Source organism: Orycteropus afer, unplaced genomic scaffold, assembly GCF_000298275.1.
Source record: "Orycteropus afer afer isolate SDZICR_OR568_19922 unplaced genomic scaffold, OryAfe1.0 scaffold00588, whole genome shotgun sequence".
Taxonomy (NCBI): Eukaryota; Metazoa; Chordata; class Mammalia; order Tubulidentata; family Orycteropodidae; genus Orycteropus; species Orycteropus afer.
Genome location: NW_006922175.1, coordinates 605,074 through 631,190, shown reverse-complemented (window position 1 = coordinate 631,190; position 26,117 = coordinate 605,074). Strand labels below are relative to the sequence as shown.

Sequence of the window (26,117 nt, the reverse complement as noted above, 5' to 3'; positions counted from 1 at the left end):
AAAAACCAAACTATTGGGGTGGGGGCATGGATCTCAGGCTCTGCCAGGGCAGAGACTGGATGGAACCCCCACAAGTCAAGAAGGATGTGTGTGTAGGGAGATGGCCACATTGCTCTTTACCTTGAGGGCAAGGGGCACAAGAGTAACAAGGGCAACTTTGTACCTCTCCAGTCATCAGTCTTTAGTACACTTGCTTGTGCTTTCCTCGGCAGGCGAAGTCCACTCCCAGATTGCAGTCCAGTCATGAATGCTACCCACACATATTCAAAATGACTCACCAAACCGCTTATAAACATCCAAAATGGCTGCACCCTCAGGGCAGCCACAGACAGTCTACAGATCCACCTGTCCTTTTCCTTGCTGTTCTCCCCTATGGTTGTCAGTCACCAATGCAGTCCTTGTCCATGTAGCCTTGGTGAGCACAGACAATTCTTAGGTTGCTCTGGGAAATATTCAAATTAGCGATGTCCTCAGGACTGCCAGCAGTTCACAGCTCCATTTGTGTCCTTACTCACTGTTTCATTCAAGTTCATCTACTAATTGATATTTAATTTACTTCTTTTACCTTCCTTTCAAAGCTCAGGTTTCCAGGATTGTCTTTTGTATCAATTTTAATTGGTTCCTCATTGATGTGTTGCAGAGGGTCTGTGTAGCTTGTCTGCCTATTTGACCATCTTGCCAGAATTCTCTTGAATAAAGTTTTTATTTATTAAAGAAGTTACCCATATGCCTCCTTTTTTGCTGTTTTCATGCAGGTTCTTCTACTAGTTGGAGTTTTATCCATTTCCGTATCCTTACTTTCAAAGATCAGGACTCCAGGATTAGCTTCTGTATCTATGTTAGTTGGTTCCTCTTTCCTTTCTTGAAGAGGATCTGTGTAGTTTGTCTGCCTATTCCACCATATAACCAGAACTTCTAAATCTTGACATTTTTTGTAATTCAATTATCAATAGTATTTTTGACTTCTTCACATTATCTCATAATTAATAATACCAGATAAAAGTTCTTCATGCAAAGGAACCATCTTTCTATCAGTAAAACAACTAGAAAGTGTTATAGAATGTAAGAGGTTGTTGTTGTTGTTATGTGCCGTTGAGTCAGACCCGACTCATAGCGACCTCTACTTGGGTTTCCAAGGTGGTATCACTACGGAAGTAGATTGCCCAAACTTCCTTCCTCTCGAGGAGTGACTGGTGGGTTTGAACCACCAGCCTTCTGGTTAGCAGTCAAGTAGCACTATGCTGCCAGAGCTTACCACTTTATATAAAGAGGAAAAAAAAAAAAAAATGAAAGCAACTGCCACTGATATAAAAGGCTTACCTTTCAATTCCCCTAAGTATGTATCATTCAGAATTCCCAGAGAAACAGAAACAATAGCATATTTTATATCCATATGTATACTTATGTAAAGGCCGTGGTTCATGATTGTGAGGACTGACAAGCCCAACAGCCATAGGGCAAGTAAACAGGCTGAAAACTCAAGCATTTCTATGTTACAGTGTTCAAGCAGAATCCTTTCTCTTGGAAACCTCAGTTTTGCTCTTAAGGCCCACCCCTATTTTCAAGGGTAATCTCTTTTACTTTGAAATCAAACACATTGCTGTTTAGTTGATTCTCACTGATAGCAACCCTATAAGACAGAGTAGAACTGCCCCACAAGGTTTTCAAGACTGTAAATTTTTATAGAAGCAGAGTGCCTCATCTTTCACCCACAGAGTGGCTGTTGAGTGTCAACCTTTCCATCAGCAGCTGAAATTTTAACCACTGTGCCATCAAGATTCCTTGTTTCACTTGAGGTCAACTGTAAATGTTAGTCACTTCTACAAAATACCTTTACAGCTACATCTAGATTACTGTTTGTCCAGGCAACTCAGTACCACCACCTAGCCAAGCTGGTAAATAAAATAGACATCATAAGCTAAAAAACAGACAATTTATATAAACACATGAAATAATTCTAAACAGTATTCATAAATATATGTATATATAGCACTAAATGAATAGTTAACTAATATCACTTTCAGCTACATGGAAAAAGATTCAAAATGTTACACACAGATTATGTCTATGAGAATATTAGTGAAAGAAGACTCTCTCACATATTAATAAAAATTCCACAGCAATTTGGTCACATATTTCCAAATTTAAAAATCATTACATATTATGACCCAACTATTCTCTTTCTGGGAATTTTTTAACAGATATCTTCATTCAGATGTGAAATTTATCTATATACAAAATACCAATTCAATATTATCCATAACATCAGAACGTTGGAAACCAGCTAGATAGCTACTTGTCAATGCTATAGTGGTATACTATGCAGCTATTAACGAAATGTGGCAGCTCTGTATCTAAGTGTATCTATTTTTTTCCAGATATAAAATAAACACAGCAGTGTGTATAAAATTGTATCATTTTCTAAAATGAATTTTTAAAAAGTTCATATTACATTATCAATAGATGTATATAAACCAGTAAGTTATTCAATTGCTTTATCAGTGAGAAGTAAAAGAATTAAAGACAAAGACAGATGCTAGATTTATTTTTCACTCATTATCCATTTTCATCTTTTAAATTTCTTACTAAGTAGACTTTTTCAATACATTTACATATGTATTAGATATATGTATGTTATACATATGTATGTATGTATAGTTTATGTATCTCAATAATTTTAAACAAAGACTGTTATAAAATATTATAAACCAGTTAATTATGATTTATCAGTGCAATTAAGACTTTTTGATAAATAAGTGATATTCTTAGTTCTAATAGTGATAAGTACCTGGGCACATTATTTTCATCTTTACAAATAGTTTCATGTTGATGTCTACTTTCTTGACAGTCAGTTATATCTGCAACATACATTTTGCCTGCACACCTGGAAATGCATGGACATTGATATCTTCCACTATCTTCATCAGTCAAACAGGTGCATGTACATGTCTATAAATATAAGAGATAAAATATTGTAAATTCCCATTACATACAATACAACGATTACTTGTTGGTTTGCATTTCATGTTTTCTTTTATGAGTTAAATTCATACTTTTTTCCCCCTACCCAAAATACCAAATCCACTACTATCCAGTTGATTTCTACTCTTAGCAATCCTATAGGGCCCATTAGAATTGCCACATAGATTTTCCAAGGCTATAAAGAAGGTTGCTACATCTCTCTCCCACGGAGCTGCTGGTAGTTTCATACCATCAACCTTTTGGTTACTAGCTGAGCACTTTATGCATTTTGTTACAAGAGTAAAAATTAATTATTTAAAAATTCCATCAAAATTATTTTTAAAAATCATACTAAAAGTATGATAAAATCAAACCAAACTCACTGCCATCGAGTCAGATTCAACTCATAGCAGCCCCTCCTTGGGTTTCCCAGGCAGTATTACTATGGAAATAGATTGTCCAATCTTTGCAAAGAGTGGATGGTCGAAAATTATAATAGAAATATATAAAGTGTGAAATGATAAACAGGTAAACATCTAGTACACAACTGTTTTTAAAAATACATGTAGAAATAATCTAGTTTTATACATTTTTAATATATTAACTAATATGGTATAAATAGCATTGTATTGAAAGCCACATCTATGGCAAAACTGTTTATAATATTGAATAATTTTATCTCCTTGAATGAGTTATTTGAATTGATTGTAACATCTTACTAGAGGTCTCTTAATAATGAATGAAATAGGATTTTTAAGACATGTTCATTTTACCTTAAAATGGACGTCACAATTTTAACTTTTTGAAATTTATTCTTTAACAATTTGAGAGATTGTCTACAGACAATCTCAATAAAATTACCTGGAATATCCAGGTAAATTTTGTCACCATAGAAGGGAAGAATTAGGGCATACTTAAGCCCAGGCAAATCTTTCCTCATTACCAAAAGTAAGTCCAAAACAGCAATGGAGGTTTAATAATTCTATTTCTTAATTTAGATTTTTTTCTTGAAACTTTCATGTGTTCATTTTGGTTTTGGTTTATTTACAGCCAATAAGCTATTTCCTGTCAGTAGTTTCACAGTCTGATTCTTTGGTGATTCTCTGTAAATAAATTATTTATGATTTATGATTTATTTAGACCTAGTCTCATAAAGTCTTTATGATTAGAATAGACTTGAAGACTACAAGTTTGTAGTTTCTGTTGAAGGATCCATAGTGGCACAGTAGTTAAAGCACTCAGATGCGAACTGAAAAGACAGTGGTTTGAATCTACTAGCTGCTCTAGGGGGGGAAATATGTGGCACTCTGTATCCTTGGAAAACCTATACTCTGTTTTGTGGGGTCACTATGAGTCAGAATCACACAATGGTAATGAATTTGAGAGTCAATTGAAACTATTTGCTTTTCTATTTGTCTATTTGGAGCTCAAATCATTTAAATATTTCAAGCCCAGGAGGAAGGACAACATTTCTTTGACTTGGATTGATGAGCTTTTGATATTTGTCATTTGCTTGACCCATAACCAAAATATTTTAACTGAACCCATAAGCTCTCACTAACTGTATCTCTATGGCTGTTGTTGTTGTTGTTGTGTGCCGTCAAGTCAGACCCAACTCGTAGCGACCCCTCCTTGGGTTTTCCAGGCAATTTCACTATGGAAGTAGATTGCCCCATTTTCCTTCCGAGGAGTGGCTGTTGGGTTTGAACCTCCAGCCTTCTGGTTAGCAGTCAAGTGCCTTAGGCACTACACTACCAGAACTCCTTCTCTATGCCTATGTGCCTGTAATTTGGAAAGGTCTTTACTGCTTACTGTTTTGAGTGTGTAATGTTTCCCACTTTCAGATGGAATTAGTCAATTGGTTGTAAAGTTTCTTAAATGAAAGGAGAGCTATTGACATTGTCCTATAAAGATAAATAAGCACTTACTTATTTACCTTAACTTCTCTGAAAATAATGAAATAAAACCATTTTAAATCTGCAAGATTTTTAAAATGTATTCTTATAAAAACTAACCCAGAAATATTTTAAGAATTCAAGTTCTTATACTCTAGGCAAAAGTTTGGTAAGCTAAACCAGTTTAATATATTGATTTGGAAAAAAAAAAAAAAATCTATCTATCTATCTATCTATCTATCTATATATCCATGCCTCACTAAATTATCAGTGTGTGTAAGTGTGTGTGGGAGCTCTGGTGGCATAGTGTCTAACCAGAAACTGGAAGTTCAAACCCACCAGCCAGCCACTTCTTGGAAGGAAGACTGGGAAAGCTACTTCTGTAGAGATACTGCCTTGGAAACCAAAGGAGGGGTCGCTATGAATAGGGACCAACTTGATGGCAGTGTGTTTGGTTTGGTTTAAGAATGTGTTTGTGATTTCATTAAATTCGTGGAGACTTTTCACTTTGAGGATCAAATCCCCTGTTAATTCAATGAGAAATCACGTTTTCCTCAATGATGAACCATGTATTTTGTTCTTTCCATTTAATACATTATCTATACATATCACCTTTATAAAACTACTATTAAATATGTTAAAATATCTCACATTTTCTCCACTCCCCCCCAAAAAATGTCTCAAACAGGTGTGTGTGTGTGTGAGTGTGTGTTTTCCCTTAACTATCCCTTCACTGGAAACTTTGTGCTACCTTATAGAACTTTTGACTATACTGTCATACTTCCTAATTCATCTGAAGCTACCTGTTCTGAGTCTATAATTTTATCAATGCAAAATAATGAGAATTCTTTGTGATATTGAATCAGTTTTGTGTTTTTTTTTTTTTTTTTAATACATGATAAAAACTAAAACAAACTAACTGCCATTGAGTCCGATCCAACTCATAGTGACCCCTCCTTGGGCTGCTATAAATGGGAATCAATTCAATGGCATACAACAATAACAAAAATGTTTAGAGTGGAGTCCCTTGCTGGTAGCCTCCTGATTGAAGCTTCGATCCCACCCAATGTGCCTAGGAAGAAAAGCCTGCTGATCTACTTCCGAAAAATCAGCCTCTGAAAGCCCTGTGAAGCACACTTCTCTGACACACAGGAGGTCATCCTGACTCTCATTCAACTCTACAGCAACTATTTTTCAGGTATATTTGTAGTGCATGTTCAATGAGCTCTAGTGGTGTAGCAGTTAAGTCATTTGGGTGTTAATTAAAAGGTTGGTGGTTCAAACTCACCAGACACTCCATGGAAGAAAGGTGAGGCAGTCTGCTTTCATAAAGATTTATAGCCTTGGCTACATAATGGGGATCACTATGAGTTTGGGGCAGTCAGCCCCAGGGTTACAGGGTTACAGGTGGACTGCTAAAAGAACTAACAGATCTGTCCTGGAGGAAGTGCAGCCAGAATGCTCCTTGAAAGCAAGAATGGCCAGACTTCGTCTCACCTATTTTGGTCATGTTGTAAGAAGGGACCATTCCCTGGAGAAGGATGTCATGCTTGGTAGGGTGGTGGGTCGACGAAAGAGGGGGAGGCCTTCAACGAGATGGATTGACACGGTGGCTGCGATGATGGGATCAAGTATAGCAGGGATTGTGGGGCTGGCGCGGGATAGGGCAGTGTTTCGTTCTGTTGTGCATGGGGTCGCTATGAATCGGAAATGACTCGACTGCATTTAACAACAAACAACATGAGTTTGGATCAACTTGATGACAGTGAGTTTGGTTTTCTTGGAATAAAGGTTCACTTTCACGTAACAGTCATGCAGAAAGTACAGAGTTCCCATATATCCAACTATCCCCTTAACATTGTATATCTGATTAATAATAACTTGGTATATTTATTAAGGTGCTCTGGTGGCGTAGTGCCTAAGGCAGCAGCCACTCCATGGAAGGAGGACTGCGAAATCTAGTTCTGTAAGATTTACCACCTCAGAAACCCAAAGGGGGTTGCTATGAGTCAGAATTGACTCGATGACAGTGAGGTTTTTTTTTGGGGGGGTACATTTATTACAATTGATAAACCAATATTGATACATTATCATTAACTAAAAGACATAGTTTATATAGTAGTTACAGTTTACACAGTGTTCATAGTAGATTTTTAAAATATTTTATTTTGAGATAATTTTATACATAAAGAAAATTTGCAAAATAATTCACAAAATTCTCATATACCCTTTACCCAGAAGCAACAAATACTAGCATTTTATGCCATTGCTTTGTTTTATAATATTATATATTACACACACACAGATACACATTATTAGATTTGTTTTGAGAGTATATTGAAATTTATTTCCAATTGTCTACTGTATATTTCTTATAAAAACACGGTATTCACTTTTATTACTACAATAAATTTATTGAAATAAGGAAATTAACTTGATATATTGTCTAACATATAAACTTATAAATATTTTTCAAGTATTCCAATATCTTTTCTATAAAAAGATCAAAATTTCAGCATACAAAATTTCCATCTTCAACATAACTAGAAAATAGAAAACACTAAAACATCAAATTACCATAAGTTGAAAATAAATGCATCTCATTGTCTAATCCTATTTTTTTCTCTTGATTTTATATTTTTATGGAGCTTGTACTGGAAGGTTTGGATTTAAATGAATTCCATTACTAACCCTGGTAAACAAAGAAAAAAAAAAATACTGCCATATAGTTGATTACAGTTCATAAATTAACACTGTTAGTTCTCATAAATGAGTTTTATTTTAGCTATGGAAAGAATGTAATTTAATTATAATTACCCTCATTCTAAAATCCTATTTTACTTGTATTCTATGTATACAAAGTTTTATTTCTTGGTATACGTTTTATTTTTAATATTTAATACTATTTTTATTATATTTTTAGTATGTGTGATCCTGGTAAACTGTCTGTATACAATAAGGGTTTTTAGAAAATTGGAAAATGGTCAAGCTGTTGTGATAAGTGTGATACCATAGCAGATAGTCTTGTGGTGTAGTCATCCTCTACCTGCAAATGAGCCTTTGCCAATATGTCTCTGACAACAGCTCATTCACTCATTGTCTCCACTTGTAATACCTTGTCTGTGTTTCCTGTTTGACTAGTTGCTTTATTTCAGAGTTCTAGCCAGGGGTACATAGATTATTTGGTCCATGCAAGCTATAGTTAAGAGGAATGCTTCCCAGATATTGAGTTGTGGAGCTTTAATAGTTGTTTGTTTTCATGTTTTTGCATAGTCTGTAATGAGTCAGTAAAAACAAAGAAAGGAAATCAGTCACTACCAGCTAACTGAAATATGTAAAGTTCATTGTGCTTTATCTCCTAATTCTACTGAAAACTTATAATGGAATGTGCACTTTGACAGCTTATGCTGGACACAAAATATATTATACTAAAAAGTCATTTTATCTTTAATGTTTATAAATATAGCTTACTAAAAATACATGGTAAAATATTTGGAAAAATAACATTTCAACAAGGAAAGATATTGCAGCATTGAGAATACAGAAAACTTATTTTCTTTAGTTATGTGCTTTTCTTTTCTACTTTAGTCTCAAAATAATTATTAATGGGAATTAATAAAATGTGAATGACCCTGAAGAGAATGTGTCTGATGTCTTTTCCTTATAGCTGTATTTGAAAAGCAAATTACCCTTTGCCTAGAATATATAGTAAGAATTCAAATATTTTACCTAAAGTTTTCATTAAACCTATTTTATAATGTGGGAAAGGTGGTTAATTATTACATACTGCCATTATTTACGGTAGTTAAAAACAATTGCTGGTAATAGCTACCATGATGAATACTCAATCGGAGATTTAGCAGTGTTTCTCATTTATTCATATATTCTGGTCAATCTTCTACTAGAATTTTTATTTTCTCTAATTTAATTTAGAGATAAGAAGTAGTGTCTCAGGAAAACTTAAAGACAGTAAATCATATCAGTGGATATATGCAAACTTAAATCTACCTTGTACATTCAGGGACACGATTTCTCAGTTGTTAGATCTATAGAGAATAAATGAATTTGCTTAAAGGAGTCCACTAATGTGTTGAAATTATATGCAGAATATTGTATTTCTGTATACATCACATATTGGGTGGGAACTATTCTTAGCTAATGTGATGGTGAAGTTTGTGTGTTAAGTTGGCTAGACCAGGTTGAGTGGCTGGGCAGTTGAATGTAGTTATTTCCCATTGTGAGAATGGTAATTAACTCCATGGTGGAATCCACTGGAGCAGCTGAGTAGCTGCTTTGGGTATATGGTCTGCTTCCTGTATATAAGAAACAGCTTTGGGAATAGTCTCTAGCTTATGGCATGATTGAACACTGCATGTAGCCGAGTTGTTGTTCAGCAGGCTGCCATGCTCTGCCAATCCTGGGACTTTCAATGGACTTGAATCAATGGCCTGCCATATGGTTTGGTAACATCGAGACTGCGCCATTTTATTTGTCAACCTTGGGCTTGTTAGCCTCAGCAGCCAGTAGCTGCCTGAGTGAAGAGATGTCTCTAGGGCCAGGAGCAAGAGGCCAATCTGAAGGCCAAGGTCAAGGGGATTTCACACAGCCCCTACAGTCTGGCACTATGAACTCAGACTTCTAGCCTCCTGAACTGTAAGAGAATAAACTTCTGTCTGTTCAAGCCATTCCATTTGTGGTATTTCTGTTAGAGCAGTAATAAGTAAACAGAACAGCTTCCATCTGATTTTCAGTGAGTTCTTTAACAAAGATAAAATGGATGTCAACCCATACATTGCCAAGATGAGAGTAAAAGGTACAACTATAAATTGGAATTACTCTAGAAAGTCCAGTGGACATATATAATTGATTATTAAACTTTTATTGTTGTTGTTGTTCTACATAGTCAACATTACAAACTCAGAAAAACTGAATGAGATTTTATGCTAGATATTCTTTTTTTTTTTTTAGTAAGAAGAAATGTAATAAGTAAATCCTTTGGCAAGTGAGTGGTCTTTTGCTTCCCAAAGGATTAGAAATAAAGAAAATTTGCTAGGAATTCCGTTTCTGCAAATTCATCATTATTAATACATGTACCCCCACCCAAAACAAAATAAAAAACAAACAAACAAAAAACCTCATTGCCATCAAGTCAACTCGACTCATCGAGACACCTCCTTGGGTTTCCAAGGCAGTATCTCTATGGAAGTTTATTGCCCAGTCTTCCTTCTGAGGAGTGGCTGGTGAGTTTGAACCACCAGCCTTCTGGTTAGCACTTTGACACTTAGACACTACACCACCAGAGCTCCTGATATATGTGCATAACACAATAATTTTGTTGTAATGTGGGTTCAATCTATTGACCTTTCAATTAGCCACTGAGCATTAACCAATTTGCTGGTACCAATGTTCCTATACAATATTATTTAAAAAATAAAAGAAACAAATCAGTCACCATCACATTGATTGTGACTCATAGAAAGCCTATGGATGGTTAAAATGGTCATACAGGGTTTTCAAGGCTGGGATCATTGCAGAAGCAGATTGGCACATTTTTCTCCCACAGAGTGAATGGTGAATTTGAACTTCTGACCTTTTTATTAGCAGCAGAGAGCTTAACCACTGTGCTACCAGAGCTCCCTCCAATATTATTACACAGAATTAATTTCTGCTGTATTGAAGTTCAAGTATAAGAATGATATTTACAATATACTACAGGAAATGGTCACCACTCATCTGTCAGTATGTTATACTATGGTGGGTTGCATTTTTCTGTGATACTGGAAATATCATTATGCTAGCAGGGTCATCCATGGTAGAAAATGGAGCTTCCAGACTAGACATACTAGAAAGAGTCATTAACAACCCACTATATGTAGATGGGGAACTCTGGTAGCATAGTGCCTAAGGCACTTGACTACTAACCAGGAGGCTGGTGGTTCAAACACACCAGCCACTCCTCGGAAGGAAGGTTGGGCAATCCTACTTCCGTAGTGATAACTGCCTTGGAAACCCAAGGAGGGGTCGCTTTGAGTTGGGGCCGACTCGACAGCAAATAACAACAACAACAACAACAACAATATGTAGATGACAGAACCTTGCTTGCTTCTTCAAGATTTGAAATACTTACTGATATCAAAGACTATAGCTCCAATATGGATTACACTGTAACATAAAGATAATAAAAATACCCACAACTGGACCAATCAACATCATTATGGTAAATAGAGAACATATCAAAGTTGTCAAGGATTTTATTTTTCTTCTGTCCACAATCAATGCTCATGGAAGCAGCAGTCAAGAAATCAATGGCATATAGCACTGGCCAAATCTGTTGCAAAAGACCTCTTTAAATTATTAAATAGTAAAGATGTCACTTTGAGGGCTAGGATGTGCCTGACCCAGGCCGTATTATTTTCAGTCACCTCACATTTATGCAAAAGCTGGACAATGAGTAAGGAAGCTAGAAGAATAACTGATAACTTTGAATAATGGTGTTGGTGAAGAATATTGGATATATCTTGGACTATGTTTGGGTTACCTAGTGCTTCTCTAATAGAAATACCAGAAATTGATGACTAACAAACATGAGTTTATTCTCTTACAGTTTTGCAGGCTAGAAGTCCAAGTTCAAAGTGCCATGCTCTAGGGGCTGGGTGAAACCCCCTAGACCTTGGGTTTCATCTTTACCTTTTGCTCCTGGCCCACTGAAGCTAGAGGCTCTCTTCACTCAGGCAGCCACTGGCTGCTGAGGTTGACAAACCCAAGATTGACAAGTAAAAAGCACAGTCTTGATATTATCAAATCATATGGCAGTACACTGATACAAGTCCATTAAGAGTCTCAAGATTAGCAGAAAACATGGCAGGCTCCTGAACAATGACTGAGCTACATGCAGGATTCAAGCATGCCAAAAGCTAGAGACCTTCCTGAAAGTTGCTTCTTATATGCTAGAAGCAGCCCACATCCCTAAAGCAGCTACTCAGCTGTTCCATTAGATTCCACCATGGAATTGATTACCAATCTCACCATGGGTAATAACTATATCCAGTCACCCAGCCACTTAACCAGGCCCAGCCAAGTTGACACATAGCCTTAACTACCACAAATCAAAACCCAAACTCACTGCTGTAGAGTCAGATCCAACTCACAGCGACCCCTCTTTTGGTTTCTGAGGCAGTATCTCTACAGAAGTAGATTGCCCAACCTTCCTTCGGAGGAGTGGGTTTGAACTACCAGCCATCTGGTTAGCAGTCAAATGCCTTAGGCACTATGCTACCAGAGCTCCCTAACTGCCACAGGCTGCCAGAAAAATGAACAAATCTGTCTTGAAAGAAATATAGCCAGAACGTTCCTTAGAAGGAAGAATAGTTTGATGTCATCTCATGTACTTTGGGCATGTTATCAGGAGGGACCAGTCCCTGGAGAAAGACATCATCCTTAATAAAGTAGAGGGTGAGGAAAAAGAAAGAGGAAGACTCTCAGTGTGATGGACTGACACAGTGGCTGCTATAATGTACTCAAACATTTGTCAGAATGGTGCAGGACCAGTCTGTAGTTTGTTTTGTTGTGTATAGGATCTCCAAGTCAAAGCCAATTTTAAGGCAGAACAGAAGGCCTTAAACAGAAACAATAAACAGGAAATGTGTGCACAAGTAAATAAAGATTCTAATGAAATAAGATTAGCTATTATTTCAGGAATGATACATTGTATTTTTCTATAAATTATTTTGTAATCTTCATGTTATATTAGTGTGTAAGTTCATTTAGCATAGGGATATTTTTGGAAAGAGATTCTGTCAGGCCTAATAGATGATATGCATTGTACCATTATTTGTTCCTTATTAAATTAAACAGATAATTAATTTTTTGTCCCTTGTTAATTAAATAGGTATGTGAAGTGACTTCTGCATAGGAATGGGGAACTATTCTTTTTCATGATATGTAAGAAACCTAGATTCTTAGAACAGTATTCTAAGCTAAATAAAAATGGTCTAATGGAAAAATTATAGCTGAATGAATGAAAGCCCAAATTTATACCAGTTTGAACATGGTAAAAAAAAAAAAAATCTGAAATATATAAAACCTAGTGAAGGTCTTCCACATGCTAAGTTTTAGTGTTCCTTTGTCTATTTTGGTTTATTTAAAAAGTTACCCCTCTTACTAACTCTTATTATATTCTTATAATCTATTTGTAGCAGGGTTGTAGCAAACAAGATAAATCCATTCACTGTTTTTATGCTTCTCTTGCAATAGTATTTATAGTAAGAGGACCTCGGAGTGAGGGCACTGTTCCACCAAAAAACATTTCTTATAATTTTCTTCTTTGATGATGAAAAAAATATAGTAAAACTAATTTTTTACTCCTATATTAAAAAACACTGAGAAAAGAAAAAAAAAAGAAGAATAACTTACTACTTGGCCTTGGAAGGTAAGATTGAACAACTAAACTAATTATTTACTAAAGTTAACAGCTTGCTGATCAAGACTGACTTTAAGATGCTCATCAGATTGTGCCCATAAGAGTTTATTCATAAACTTTGACCAATTCATACCAGTCCTCCATGCCTTTATTTATTCCCATGACTTCTCTTTTCTGAGACAATAAGACTCTACTGTTGGCCACTGAATTGATTTTTGACTCACAGTGACCCTATGTGATAGTGTAGAATTGCCCCCATAGGGTTCTCTTGGTTGTAACCTTTACAGAAGCAGATTGCCAGATTTTTCTCCCACAGAGCCTCTGCATAGATATGAACCTCTAACCTTTGGGTTAGCAGCCCAGTGCTTAACTATTGAGCCACTGGGTGTTGTTTTCCTATATTGCAGGAAACCTGAAATAACTAGTTTTTTCTTGATCAATAGCAATTTTTTTTTTTTTTTTTTCCTAGTGGTCTTCTAGAGCATCATGACTGAACAATCCCAGAGTTATACAAAGATTCAATTAGGATGCCCTCAGTACTAAGGCTCAGCATCCTTAAGTCCAAACAGTGCACTATCTTTAGATTGTTAGATCTTCTTCTCCCCAACTGTAACAGTGATATGGGTGCCACATCAGGCCTGAGCTCCAATTTATTTTCATCAAGTTCCAAAAGGCTAAGCTCATTTTGTCTCTTAGAAATAAGACATTTTAGGAATCCCTGATTATGTGATCTAGTTTCAACACTGTCTGTAACTATCACTTCCTCTGGTTAATCAATGTCTGTTAGAAGAGCACAAGCATAGGCCTGTGATCATCATCCAGATGGTGCTGATGCATGATTAGTTCAGATGATTAGTTCAGGTACCTGATCATCAGTCAGGCATTCAGGGAACACTATTTTCCTTGAGTTACCTTTTAAAAATTCTGTGAACATTTTTCTCAGGTTTTCAGCTGTGATTGACTAGTCCTTGGCAAGTCAGAAGACGTGACATTACATAAGATCTGACACAAGTGTTGATGGCATCTTCTCAGGTCTTAGGCTCCTATGCAATTCATATTCTTACCTCCAAGTTGTAACTTATATGCATAACTCTATAATTGGCATAATTTCTCCAATGACAATTCAAAATTGCAGGAGCCACTCTGGGGAAATTTTGACATGAACAGGATTGTTCATTTGACAGATTTATAATAACAGAAAGGGAAAAATTCCATGAGGAGATTCTCTGCCCTATGTGTCTAATAAAGAGATTACATTATAATGCACAAGAGCTCCCTCTTTCATCTTCATATTTCTGGGATTAGTATGCATTGGATTTTTAATTATATGACTCTATAGAATTGTCAAGAACATGATTTATTGTGTAAAGTATCTATAATAACTTATCCTCATGTATGTGCATGTGTGCTTGCAGAAATAGTGTTTTCTGCATTTAAGCTTCCATCATGTTTTTCACAAAATGAATATAATTAGCCTTTTACATTCATCATTTTATATCTGCCCAAAGGTAGTTCCCTTCTACTTCTTCATTTACCTTTTTTCTTATTTGTTTGGAAAACTTTTCAAATTAATTGATCATAAATAATTATCTGAACATTCTGAAATTATGGCTTATATAAAGGCAAAAACTCACAAAGGAAAGAAAATTAAATGAATTGTGCTTTATTTGCAGGTTTCCCCTTGCCAAAATTTTAACAAAGCACAAAAATAAGTGTATCTTGGGTTATGTAATAGAATTGTTGTTGTTAGGTGCCATCGAGTCTTCTCCTACTCATAGAGACCCTATGCACAGCAGAACAAAATGCTGTCCAGTCCCGTGCCACCTCCATGACCCTTGCTAAACTTGAGCTCATGGTTGCAGCCACTGTGTCAATCCATGTCATTAAGGGCCTTCCCCTTTTCCCTTGATCCTCCACCTTACAAAGCATGATATCCTTCTCCAGGGAATGGTCCCTTCTTATAATATGACTACAGTAGGTGAGACAAAGTCTGGCCATTCTTGCTTCCGAGGAGAATTCTGGCTGCACTTCCTCTGGGACAGATCTGTTGGTTCTTTTAGCAGTCCGTGGTAATTTCAGCATTCTTTGCCAGCACTGCAAATCAAAATCATCAACTCTTCTGTGGTCTTCCTTATTCATTGCCCAGCTATCACATGCATTTGAGGAGATTGAAAATACCATGGCTTGTGTCAGGCAGAACTCAGTACTCAAGGAAACATCTTTCAGCACTTGGAAGAGGTATTTTGCAGCAGATTTGCCCAAAGCAATAAGTCATCTGATGTCCTGACTGTTACTTCCATTGGTGTTTGTTGTAAAACCAAGTAATATGAAGTCTTTGACAACTTCAATCTTTTCTCCATTTATTGTGATGCTGCTTATAGATCCAGTTGTGAGGATTTTTGTTTTCTTTATATTGAGATGTAATCCATACTGCAGACTGTAATCTTTAATCTCCATCAGTAAGTGCTTCAAGTCATCCTCACTTTCACCAAACAAAGTTGTGTCATCAGCATATTACAGGTTGTTAATGATTCTTCCTCCTATCCTGATGCCATGTTCTTCTACATATAGTCGAGCTTCTTGGAATATTTCCTCAGGATACAGATTAAATAAGTATGGTGAAAGGATACAATTCTGACACACTCCCTTCCTGATTTTAAATCATTCAGTGTCCTTGTTCTGTTCAAACAACAGCTTCCTGGTCTATGAACAATTAAGTGTTCTGGAATTCCCATTCTTGTCAATGTTACCCATAATTTTTTACAATCCACACAATCGAATGCTTTTGCATAGTCAATAAAACATAAGTAAACATCTTTCTGGTATTCTTTGTTTTGAGTCAAGATCCTTCTGACATAAGCAATGATATCCCTTGTTCCATGTCCTCTTCTGAATCTAGCTTGCACCTCTGAAAGTTCTCTGTCAATATACTGCTGCAACTGTTTTTGAATTATTATCAGTAAGATTTTACTTGTATGCAATATTAATGATATTGTTTGATGATTTCCACATTCTGTGGGATCACCTTTCTTTGGGATGAGTACAAATATCTATCATTTCTAATCAGTTGGCCAGGTAGCTGTCTTCGCAATATTCCAGCACAGCCTTGTGAATGCGTCCAGTGTAGCATCCATTTGTTGAAACATCTCAACGGGTATCCCGTCAATTCCTGGACCCTTGTTTTTCTTCACTTTCTTTAATGCAGCTCTAACTTCTTCCTTCAATATCATTGGTTCTTGAACATATGCCACCTCCTGAAATGGATGGCACCAATTATTTTTGGTACAGTGACTCTGGACTTTCTTCATCTTCTTTTGATGTTTCCTGCATCATTCAATATTTTGCCCATAGCATCTTTCAATAGTGCATCTTGAGGCTTATATTTTTTCCTCAGTTCTTTCAGCTTGAGAAATGGTGATAATGTTCTTCCTTTTTGGTTTTCTAACTCCAGGTCTTTGCACGTTTCATTATAATAATTGACTTTGTCATCTCAAGCTGCTCTTTGAAATCTGTTCAGCTCTTTTATCTTGTCATTTCTTCCATTTGTTTTAGTTACTCTTTGCTCAAGGGAAAGTTTCAGAGTCTCTTCTGACATCCATTTTGGTCTTTTCTTCCTTTCCTGTCTTTTTAATGAACTCTTGCTTTTCTCATGGATGATGTTCTTGATGTCATTCCACAATTCCTCTGCTTTTTGATTATGGGTGTTCAGTGCATCAAATCTATTTTTTAGATGGTCTCTAAATTCAGGAGGGACATATTCAAGGTCATATTTTAGGTCTTGTGGACTTGTTTAAATTGTCTTCAACTTCAATTTGAACTTGTATATGAGAAGTAGATAGTTGGTTCCTCAATCAGCTTGTGGCCTTGTTTTGGCTGAAGATATTGAGCTTTTCCATTGCCTCTTGCCACAGATGTAGTCAATCTGATTCCTGTGTACTCCATCTGGCAAAGTCCATGTTTATAGCCACTGTTTGTATTGTTGAAAAAAGGTATTTGCAATGAATACATTGTTAGTCCTGCAAAATTCTGTCATGCGATCTCCAGCATTATTTCCATCATCAAGGCCAAATTTTCCAACTATTGGTCATTCTACTTTGTTTCCAACTGTTGCATTCCAATTGTCAGTGATAATCAACACATCTAGATTGCATTTTTGGTCAATTTCAGACTGCAGAATTTGATAAAAATCTTATTTCCTCATCTTTGGCTTTGATGGTTGGTGCATAAATTTGAATAATCGTAGTATTAACTGGTCTTCCTTGTAGGCATATGGATATTTTTCTATCACTGACAGCATTGTACTTAAGGACAGATCTTGAAACATCCTTTGTAGTGATGAATAGCAAGTCATTCCTCTTCAATTTGTCATTCCCAGTATTATTGTTGTTGTTGTTGTTATGTGCCGTTGAGTCGCACCTGACTCATAGCAACCCCTCCTTGGGTTTCTGAGGCAGTATCACTACGGAAGTAGATTGCCCAACCTTCCTTCCGAGGAGTGGCTGGTGGGTTTGAACCGCTAGCCTTCTGGTTAGCAGTGAAGTACCTTAGGCACTGCATAGTAGATCATATTTTTTTCTGATTCAGAATGGCCAAAACCTGTCCATTTCAGCTCACTATTGCCTAGGATATCAGTTTCTATGTGTTCCATTTCATTTTTGACAACTTCCAATTTTCCTAGATTCATATTTTGTATGTTCCATGTTCTGATTATTAATGGATGATTGCAGCTGTTTCTCCTCAGTTTGACTTGTGCCATGCCACCAAATCGAGGTCCCAAAAGCTTTACTTTATCTATATCATTAAGGTTGATTCTACTCAGATGAGACAGCTTTTTCCCAGTCATATTTTGAGTGACTTCCCACCTTAAGGGCTCATCTCCTGGCATTGTATTGGACAATGTTTCTGGGCTAATCATAAAGTTGTCCAGTAATGTATCAGACAGTGTTTCTCTGCTATTCAGAAGGTTTTCCCTGGCTAATTGTTTGAGAAGAGGATGGCCTCTTCCTTCTTCTGAGTCTGTCTTAGTTGGTAAGCTGCGTTGAAACCTTTGCACCAGGTGCAAACCCGCACAAAATATCACAAATATGAAAGTACATGAAGATTTTTCAAGTGGAAATAAACATATTATTGAAAAACTCTTTATAAAATTATTTTAAGCTATTTTTATCTGAAATATTGAAGAATCTTTAGCCTTAACATCTCTACTTTTTTTTTTTTTCTACTTAGATATTTATGAGCTAAAGAGACAAATGAGAAACCACTACATAAATCTACCTCACCTCCATTATTCCTTCACATGGGAACCAATATGCATAATTAAGGTCTTCAGTGTTTTTCAAATAAATGGGGCTTTCAGTGCAGTTTGCAATGACAGAGAAGCAGGCATCAACAACCTCGTATTTTTCGCTTTCAAATCCTTTCAAACAAAAAGATGAAAAATTAAATAACCTTTTCACAAATTCATATTCATATGGAATTATTAAGAACAATTGTAAAATTAATTAAACAGATCACTTTGACAACACTTACCTCAAAACTAAGCTTCTGAATCTGTGGTTGTTATGTGCCATCGAGTTGGACCCAACTCATAGCAACCCCTCCTTGGGTTACCGAGGCATTATCGCTACAGAAGTGGATTGCCCAACCTTCCTTCTGAGGACTGGCTGGTGGGTTTGAACTGCCAGCCTACTGGTTAGGACTCAAGTGCCTTAAGCACTATGCTACTAGAATCTATAGATTATTAAATTTGAAAGAAATATAAAAGATAATCAAGTCTAATTCTTTAATTTAAAAAGAGATTGAAACATAGCATCAGAACAATACAAGATGTAGCTCCAGACTAACTTTTTTTTTCAATAATAAAGTTCAAATAAATTACCCTGTAAATTATTAATTTTAAATAAACAGAAAATAAATTTTATACAAAAATAAAATAAAAGCATTATTACATTTTATATATTGGTTGTTGTATATAAAACCATTTGGAAAGAAATTTGGGAAAAAAATCCTTAAAATATGTTTAACAGGAAAAAGATTCACCCCTTATCCTAGTCTTCTGATAGTAGAAGGACATGTATGCCTGTTTCTGCCTGTGTATGTCTGCTGGTATATATTTTCACCAGTGTACATATGAATATATAAATTTAAATATATATGTATATATATATATACATATATATGTATGTATAAAATTATTTCACACTCTAATATTAGACACAGTATCTGGGATGCAATAATAAAAATGAAGTATGCATAAAAAGGAAAGAATGTGATTGATATAGAAAATTCAATAATTAAAAACAGATATGCAGATGGCCCAGACCTAGACATATCAAACAGGCACTTCAAAGTAACAATGATAAATTTGTTTAAAAAATTATAGGAAACAATGAGTATAATAGGTAAACATATAGGGAGTTATAGAATGATATATTTGAAAACCAAAAGAAAAGAAAAAAAATATAGAAATCCAAGAATTGTCATGGGAAAAGAGTTAAACTGGATGGAGGACATTTTATTTCCCATTGAGGGAGGTATAGTTCATAGAAAATGAAGGACTGTAGGAGGTGTGATCTAATCTCCTTGTAAACATAATAACTGAGCCTCCTAGTCAAAAAGCCAATAATGTTTGTTAGATGGACAATATTTATCCATGGAATCTGCTAGTGAGAAATTTCTGGTTTATATTTGTTTATGACTAACACATCTAAAATTTATGAATTTGTGAGGTAAGTCTTCCTGGAAAATATGTCATCTTTCCAACCAAGTAAAATATAAAAGAGTGATTGTTCACAAACTTGAATTTCCCTGTTGTGTGAATACCCCAATTAAAAATAACAAAAATCAAACTGGAAGAAAAGAAGATGCTGGGAACTCATGTAGAATGTCCCAAGCATCGTCAACCTAACCTGAGTTAATTTCTTTCTTATAATCTTAAAACTCTAGAAAATTATTATTATATTATTAATAAAGTATGTTCTGATGGAATTATCAGCAAATAAGACACAAAAAAGACAAGTGAATTTAGTGACATATTAACAACTATTATATCTTCAATTGATAAAATAACTCAAAACTCAGTTATGCCAGCCTCATATAATTGATAAATTCTCCGTCCATATTGTGGTTGATGTTTATAGTATTAAAATTGCCTTTTTCTTGAATGTTTGGAAGTACTTGAAAATAAGGCCTGTTTCCCTTTGTGAAAACATTTTTTAAAAAAATTTATTTAATTACTTAGGAAGTTGTAGGATTATTCAGATTTTCTAATAATTTTTTAATCAGTTTATCAACTAGTATTGTTCCAAGCATTTATCCATTTCATCTAAAATTTCTATCTTTGTAGCACAGAATTTTCCATAATAATGTCCTAAATCTTAATCCCAATGGCAATTAAAGAAGAGACAAGAGCTATAAATATTTTTAACGAATTTTGAAAAACTGAAAAGACAATGGTTTATTAGTGACTAAGTTAGCAAAATACCATAACTGATTGCCCTTGAGTCCATTTCAACTCAAAGAAACCCTAAGGGCAGAGTAGAACTGACCCCTAGGGTCACCAAGGCTATAATCTTTATAGAGCAGCTTCTGGGTTGGAATTTCTGACCTTTTGGTTAACAACTGAGTGCTTAATTGTTGTGCTACCAGTTACACCTATTGCCATCAAGTCAATTCTGACACCGAGAGACTTTAGGGCAGAGGAGAACTGCCCCATAGGGTTTACAAGGCTGTAAATTTTCAGACTGCCACATCTTTGTCCCACAGTTCTGCTGACAGGTTCAAAACACTGACTTTTCAGTTAGCAACCAAGCACTGTACCACCAGGGCTCCATAAAGTAGCAGAATAGATGTAAGCAAAACATTAGTGTGTTGATAGGATATAATTAATAAGAGACAATTCATTCACCTATCAGAAATCTTGAAATGTTTGAGATTTAAATCATGAGATTTGTTTCTGGAAACATGAAAAATAGTTGACACTCATAGTTTCTCTCTCAACACATAAATCAGGTTAATTATTCTGATCCCTTGCTCACCTCCCCTAATGCCACACAAAAAATAATTTACCAAGTTTATTCTCAGGAGAAAGAGAAACTCAGAGGAACCTCGTCAAAAATACTGTGCCAACTGGTTTCCCTCAATGAAATTCGAGCTGCCAACTGGATACTGTGTAATAGAGATCTCTGTCATTTAGGCTTATCTTCACCTTCCTATCAAAGTTCTTCATTCCTCGCCATTAAATACGATTATAGCTCATGGACAGAAAAACTCGGAATGAAAGAAGAACACAACAAAGTAACAATTACTTATAAAAAACATAGACCTTGTGTGGAAAGAAGAAAAATTAAAGAAAAACTAATAATATTCTTAGAGATATAAGAAAAAGGGTATGTTGTGCATACTAAAGAACAGGATGTCATGAAAACATAAGGTTTGTAAAATAGGAAAATGCTCTGGAAATTATATACAGAAAAAAAAATTAAAAAGTCAACACCAAGTTTGTCAATTAGTACATTGGGAAAATACAGTAGAATATAGAAAAACATTAAAAAAGAAATGGAAAATAAAACAAATTATGAGAACATAATCAATTATGGAGAGCCAATATTCAATTTTTTTTGATTAAGGGCTATAGAAAAGAGGAATCAACAGTAAAATAATGCAAAGACTATCTAAAAATTGAAAGACACATGCTTACAAATAAGTTACCAAGTAAATCACAATAAATTAATCACAAAAACGCCCAACATTATAAAGTTTCAGAACACTGGGGCAAAGAACATTCACACACACAAAAAAAAACTTTCAAAGAGATAAACACGCTTAGAATACAAAGAATCAACAAGCAGCATGTTGCACACACGTTAACCCTCCTTGCTTTCTCTTCCCTTTTGTCTCTTAGTTTTACTATGTGAGTACTGGCCATCTTCCACAGTTACTACCAGAGCTGAAATCCTTCTTTTCCTATAATAAACAGTGGTTTCATTTATAAACTTACATATATTACCTACTATGTGAATGTATTCTCAGTGATGGAAAAGTTAGGTCAAACAACATATGTTTATATAATAATTATGGATATTATAAAATTGTCCTGCTTGGTTATTTTATTGATTGATTATACATTATCACCAGTAAGGAATAAGAGCACCAATTGTCAAACTACCAATTTTTTTTTAAGTAGATGAGATATATATGATGATTTTTTTAAATTTATTTTGCTCTCACTATGAATAAAGCTAAGTAAGTATATTTCCATATATTTAGAGATGTTTTCTATTGCTATATAAATCTTTATAATATTGACTACTACCTTCTCCATCAATTTTTTGGTCTTTTGTTCATTAATTTACAGGACTTTTCTATTAGTAAAACTTATTCTTCTGTGAAGTGAAATGTGTACAGTTTACCTTTTGTCTTTTGACATCTTTTTTTCACCGGCAGATACATACTTTATTTTCATTTTCTTGTAGTCAAATTCACCAGTATTTGCTTTCTGGATTCTAATTTTTGAATGATAGCTATAAAGTCCTTCTCTTCCAAATCTGTAAATCAATTATCCAATTGTCTAATTTTTCTATTTTTTCATAATTTCATTCATTTTATATTAATTTTTAATCCATTTGAATTTAATTCAGAATACACTGTAGAGATACAAATCAAATATTTTTCTTCACATTGCTATGCAGTTGTATAGCATTAATTAATTAGAACCTATTTGCCCTAATGATTTAAGGTAGCAATTATATTATATGCTAAATTTCTGCATAACTTAGATTTATTTTTGGACTCTCTAATTCTGTCCTATTTCATGACTATTAGTGCAACAGGTGCATTCTTTTCATTATTGAAGCTAAATAAAATGCTTTAATATCTGGCAGAACTAGTTCACCAACTGTTCTAGTTACCTAGTACTGCCCTGACAAGAATACCACAAATGGGATGGCTTTAATAAACAGTTTATTTCTCTTACAGTTTGGAGGCTTTAAGTATGAGATCAAGTGCCAGGCTCTAGGGGTTGGATGAAAGCCCCTCAACCTTGGGCTTCAACTCTGTCTCCTGCTCCTGGCCCACTGAAGCTGGAGGCTTTTCTTCACTCTGACAGCTGGTGGCTGCTGAGGCTGCCAAGCCCAAGGTTGACAAGTAAAAAGGCACAGTCCCAATGTTTCCAAACCAGATGATAGGTCATTAATTCAAATCCATTGAAAGTCCCAAGGTTGGTAGAGTATGGCAGGTTGCCGAACAATGACACAGCTACATGCAGGATTCAAGCGTGCCATAAGCTAGAGACCATTCCCCAAGACTTCTCTTTATATGCAGGAAGCAGACCACACTCCTAAGGCAGCTATTCAGCTGCTCACAGTAGATTCTTCCGTAGAGTTGATTACCAGTCTCATCATGGGTTATAATCCACCCAGCTGTCCAGCCACTCAACCAAGCCCAGACAAGTTGACACCCAAACTTAGCTACCACACTAACTGTGGTAGTTGGAGCTGTGTGTCAACTTGGCTGGACCTCAGTTCTGTGTGGTTGTTACCATGATGGGATTGGATGACTGTGCTCTGAGTGGCCAATCTGTTGAAGGGGAGTTTCCTTAGGGGTGTGGACTCCTTCCAGGATATCCAGGGACATCCTGGGAAGAGAGACATTCTTCTGTGGATTGGGATTCTTTTGTGCTGCCTACAACTGTCTGTGAGTGAGCAGTTCACCATTCGGCCTGGAGATCTTGGATTCATCATTCGTTGGAGTCAACAGCTGGTGTACTGCCAGCCAGCCTTGAGCTTCTCAGCCGCTGCAGTTGTAGGAGCCAGGGAAAGCCTCCAGCTTGATGTTTGATCCAGGGACTTTTGACTTACTGGCTTCTATACGTTATACGTGTGTGAGCCATTTTCCTAAGATAAATTTCTATCTCTCTTTATATATATATATATATATATATATATATATATAAGCTTTGCTGGTTTTCATTTCTCTGAAGAACCCAGTCTAACACATTTGGTACTAAGAGTGGTTCTAGAGAGACAAAATCATAAGGATGGGCTTCCTAGATTTGTTCTCCAGTTTGATTAATTTTAATGACACTACCGACTCTGTGTCTACTAGTAAAGAGGGTCCTAATAATCCATGGCGTGAGGTGGAAAAATTAATATGAAATAGCACCATCAATAGATCAAGTACTTGTGAGAAGTGACGCTCTGGGTGGTCAGATTTTGATACTTTTCTGCAATTTTGTCAGAATGAAGAGTGTAAGGAAGCTGGTTGGTTGGTCCTACTTACACTGGATAAAGTGGTGAAAGAGCGAGATGAGCTCAAAGCTGCTGAGTCTCGGATTAAGTGCCTCACAAAAGACCTCAGTGCTTCCAGCTGTGCTCTGAAAGAACGACTTATATCTTCTAGTAACAGTGTTGATATTGCTGAAAACCAAACCCAGAGTCTTATTGTAAGGGTGGCTGAATTACAACACCAACTAAATTGCCAATCCAGAATGGTGTCTGAGGTTAAAGTGAGGGCATTGATTGGAAAAAAATGGGATCCTGAAACCTCGAATGGAGACATATGGACAGATAATCAGGAAGATCAGGATATGGAGCCTTTAAATTCTGTTGAATCCCTCCATCTGAATGGATTACTGTAAAACCATTATTCCCTCCCCCTCAGTTTGATGGGACTAGCCAAACCAGTCCTGCTGGGTCATTGTTTGAGGCAGAGGCCATGGAATACATTCATGAATGCTCTCGGGAACTGTCTCAAGCATCCATTGTTGCTACGAGACCCATAACTAAAGTCAAGTCCAAGCGAGCCCCAAAAGGTGAAATAGAAAGTGTGACTGAGGAGGTGATATGCTATACCTGAAAAGACCTACTTGATTTTGCAAACATCTACAGACAGAAACCTGGAAAATATGTATGGGAATGGCTACTGAGGGTGTAGGATAATGGTGCAAGGAATATAACATTGGATCAGTCTGAGTTTATTGATTTAGGCCCACTAAGTATGGATTCTTCATTCAATGTCTTAGTTTGAGAGGTTAGGAAAGGATCTAATAGTTTATTTGGTTGGCTTACTGAGGGATGGATTATGCGGTGGCCTACCTTAAGTCAAGTTGAAGTACCAGACCTGCCTTGGTTTAATGTAGAAGAAGGTATCCAGAGGCTTAGAGAAATTGGCCTGTTAGAATGGATTTATCAGATTAGACCTCTAGAGCCAGAAATGGAGAATCCAGAAGACACACCTTTCATCAGTACCATGAAGAATAAATTTGTGAAGGGAGCTCCAGCATCCTTGAAGACTGCTGTGATTGCTATTTTATGTAGACCTGATTTGACAGTGGGAACTGCCCTAATTAAACTAAGACACTTAACTACGATGGGGCTAATTGGACCCCATGGTAGTAGGGGCCAAGTGGCAGCAGTTAATCAACAAAGGCAAGGTGGGTGTGGTTACTATAATGGACAGCAGAGTTGGAACACTAAACAGAATAGTCTGACTCGTGTGGAATTATGGCATTGGCTACTTGCTCATGGTGTTCCTCATAGTGAAATACATGGCAAGCCTACTAAATATTTACTTGATGTGTATAGACAGAAGAATTCTAGGTTACATGAACAGTAACCTGGATTGAATCACCACAATACAGAGTCACAACTTCTCAATCAATTTCCAGACTTGAGTCAGTTTATAGACCCACAATCCCTTGAATGAAGGAGAGGCTAGGTCCCTTTGAGGAAGGACCCCACGACATTGCCAAAAATCTATAATGTCAGTCTTTCTCCTAGCCTTCCCCAAAGGGATCTGAGGCCTTTTATGAGAGAGACTGTTCATTGGGGAAAAGGAAATAATCA

At 36.0% G+C, this 26,117-nt stretch overlaps 1 protein-coding gene across 1 annotated transcript in view; it reads right to left on the bottom strand.

Annotated features, from left to right (window-relative positions):
- Positions 1-26,117, bottom strand: part of LOC103210321 (protein eyes shut homolog) — a gene marked incomplete at its 3' end in the record, with an annotated part of 1,289,761 nt that overhangs the window by 1,026,760 nt on the left and 236,884 nt on the right. The window contains 2 exon segments of the mRNA XM_007956242.1: positions 2,789-2,949; positions 18,555-18,691. Coding sequence (XP_007954433.1) covers positions 2,789-2,949; positions 18,555-18,691 — 298 coding nt within the window.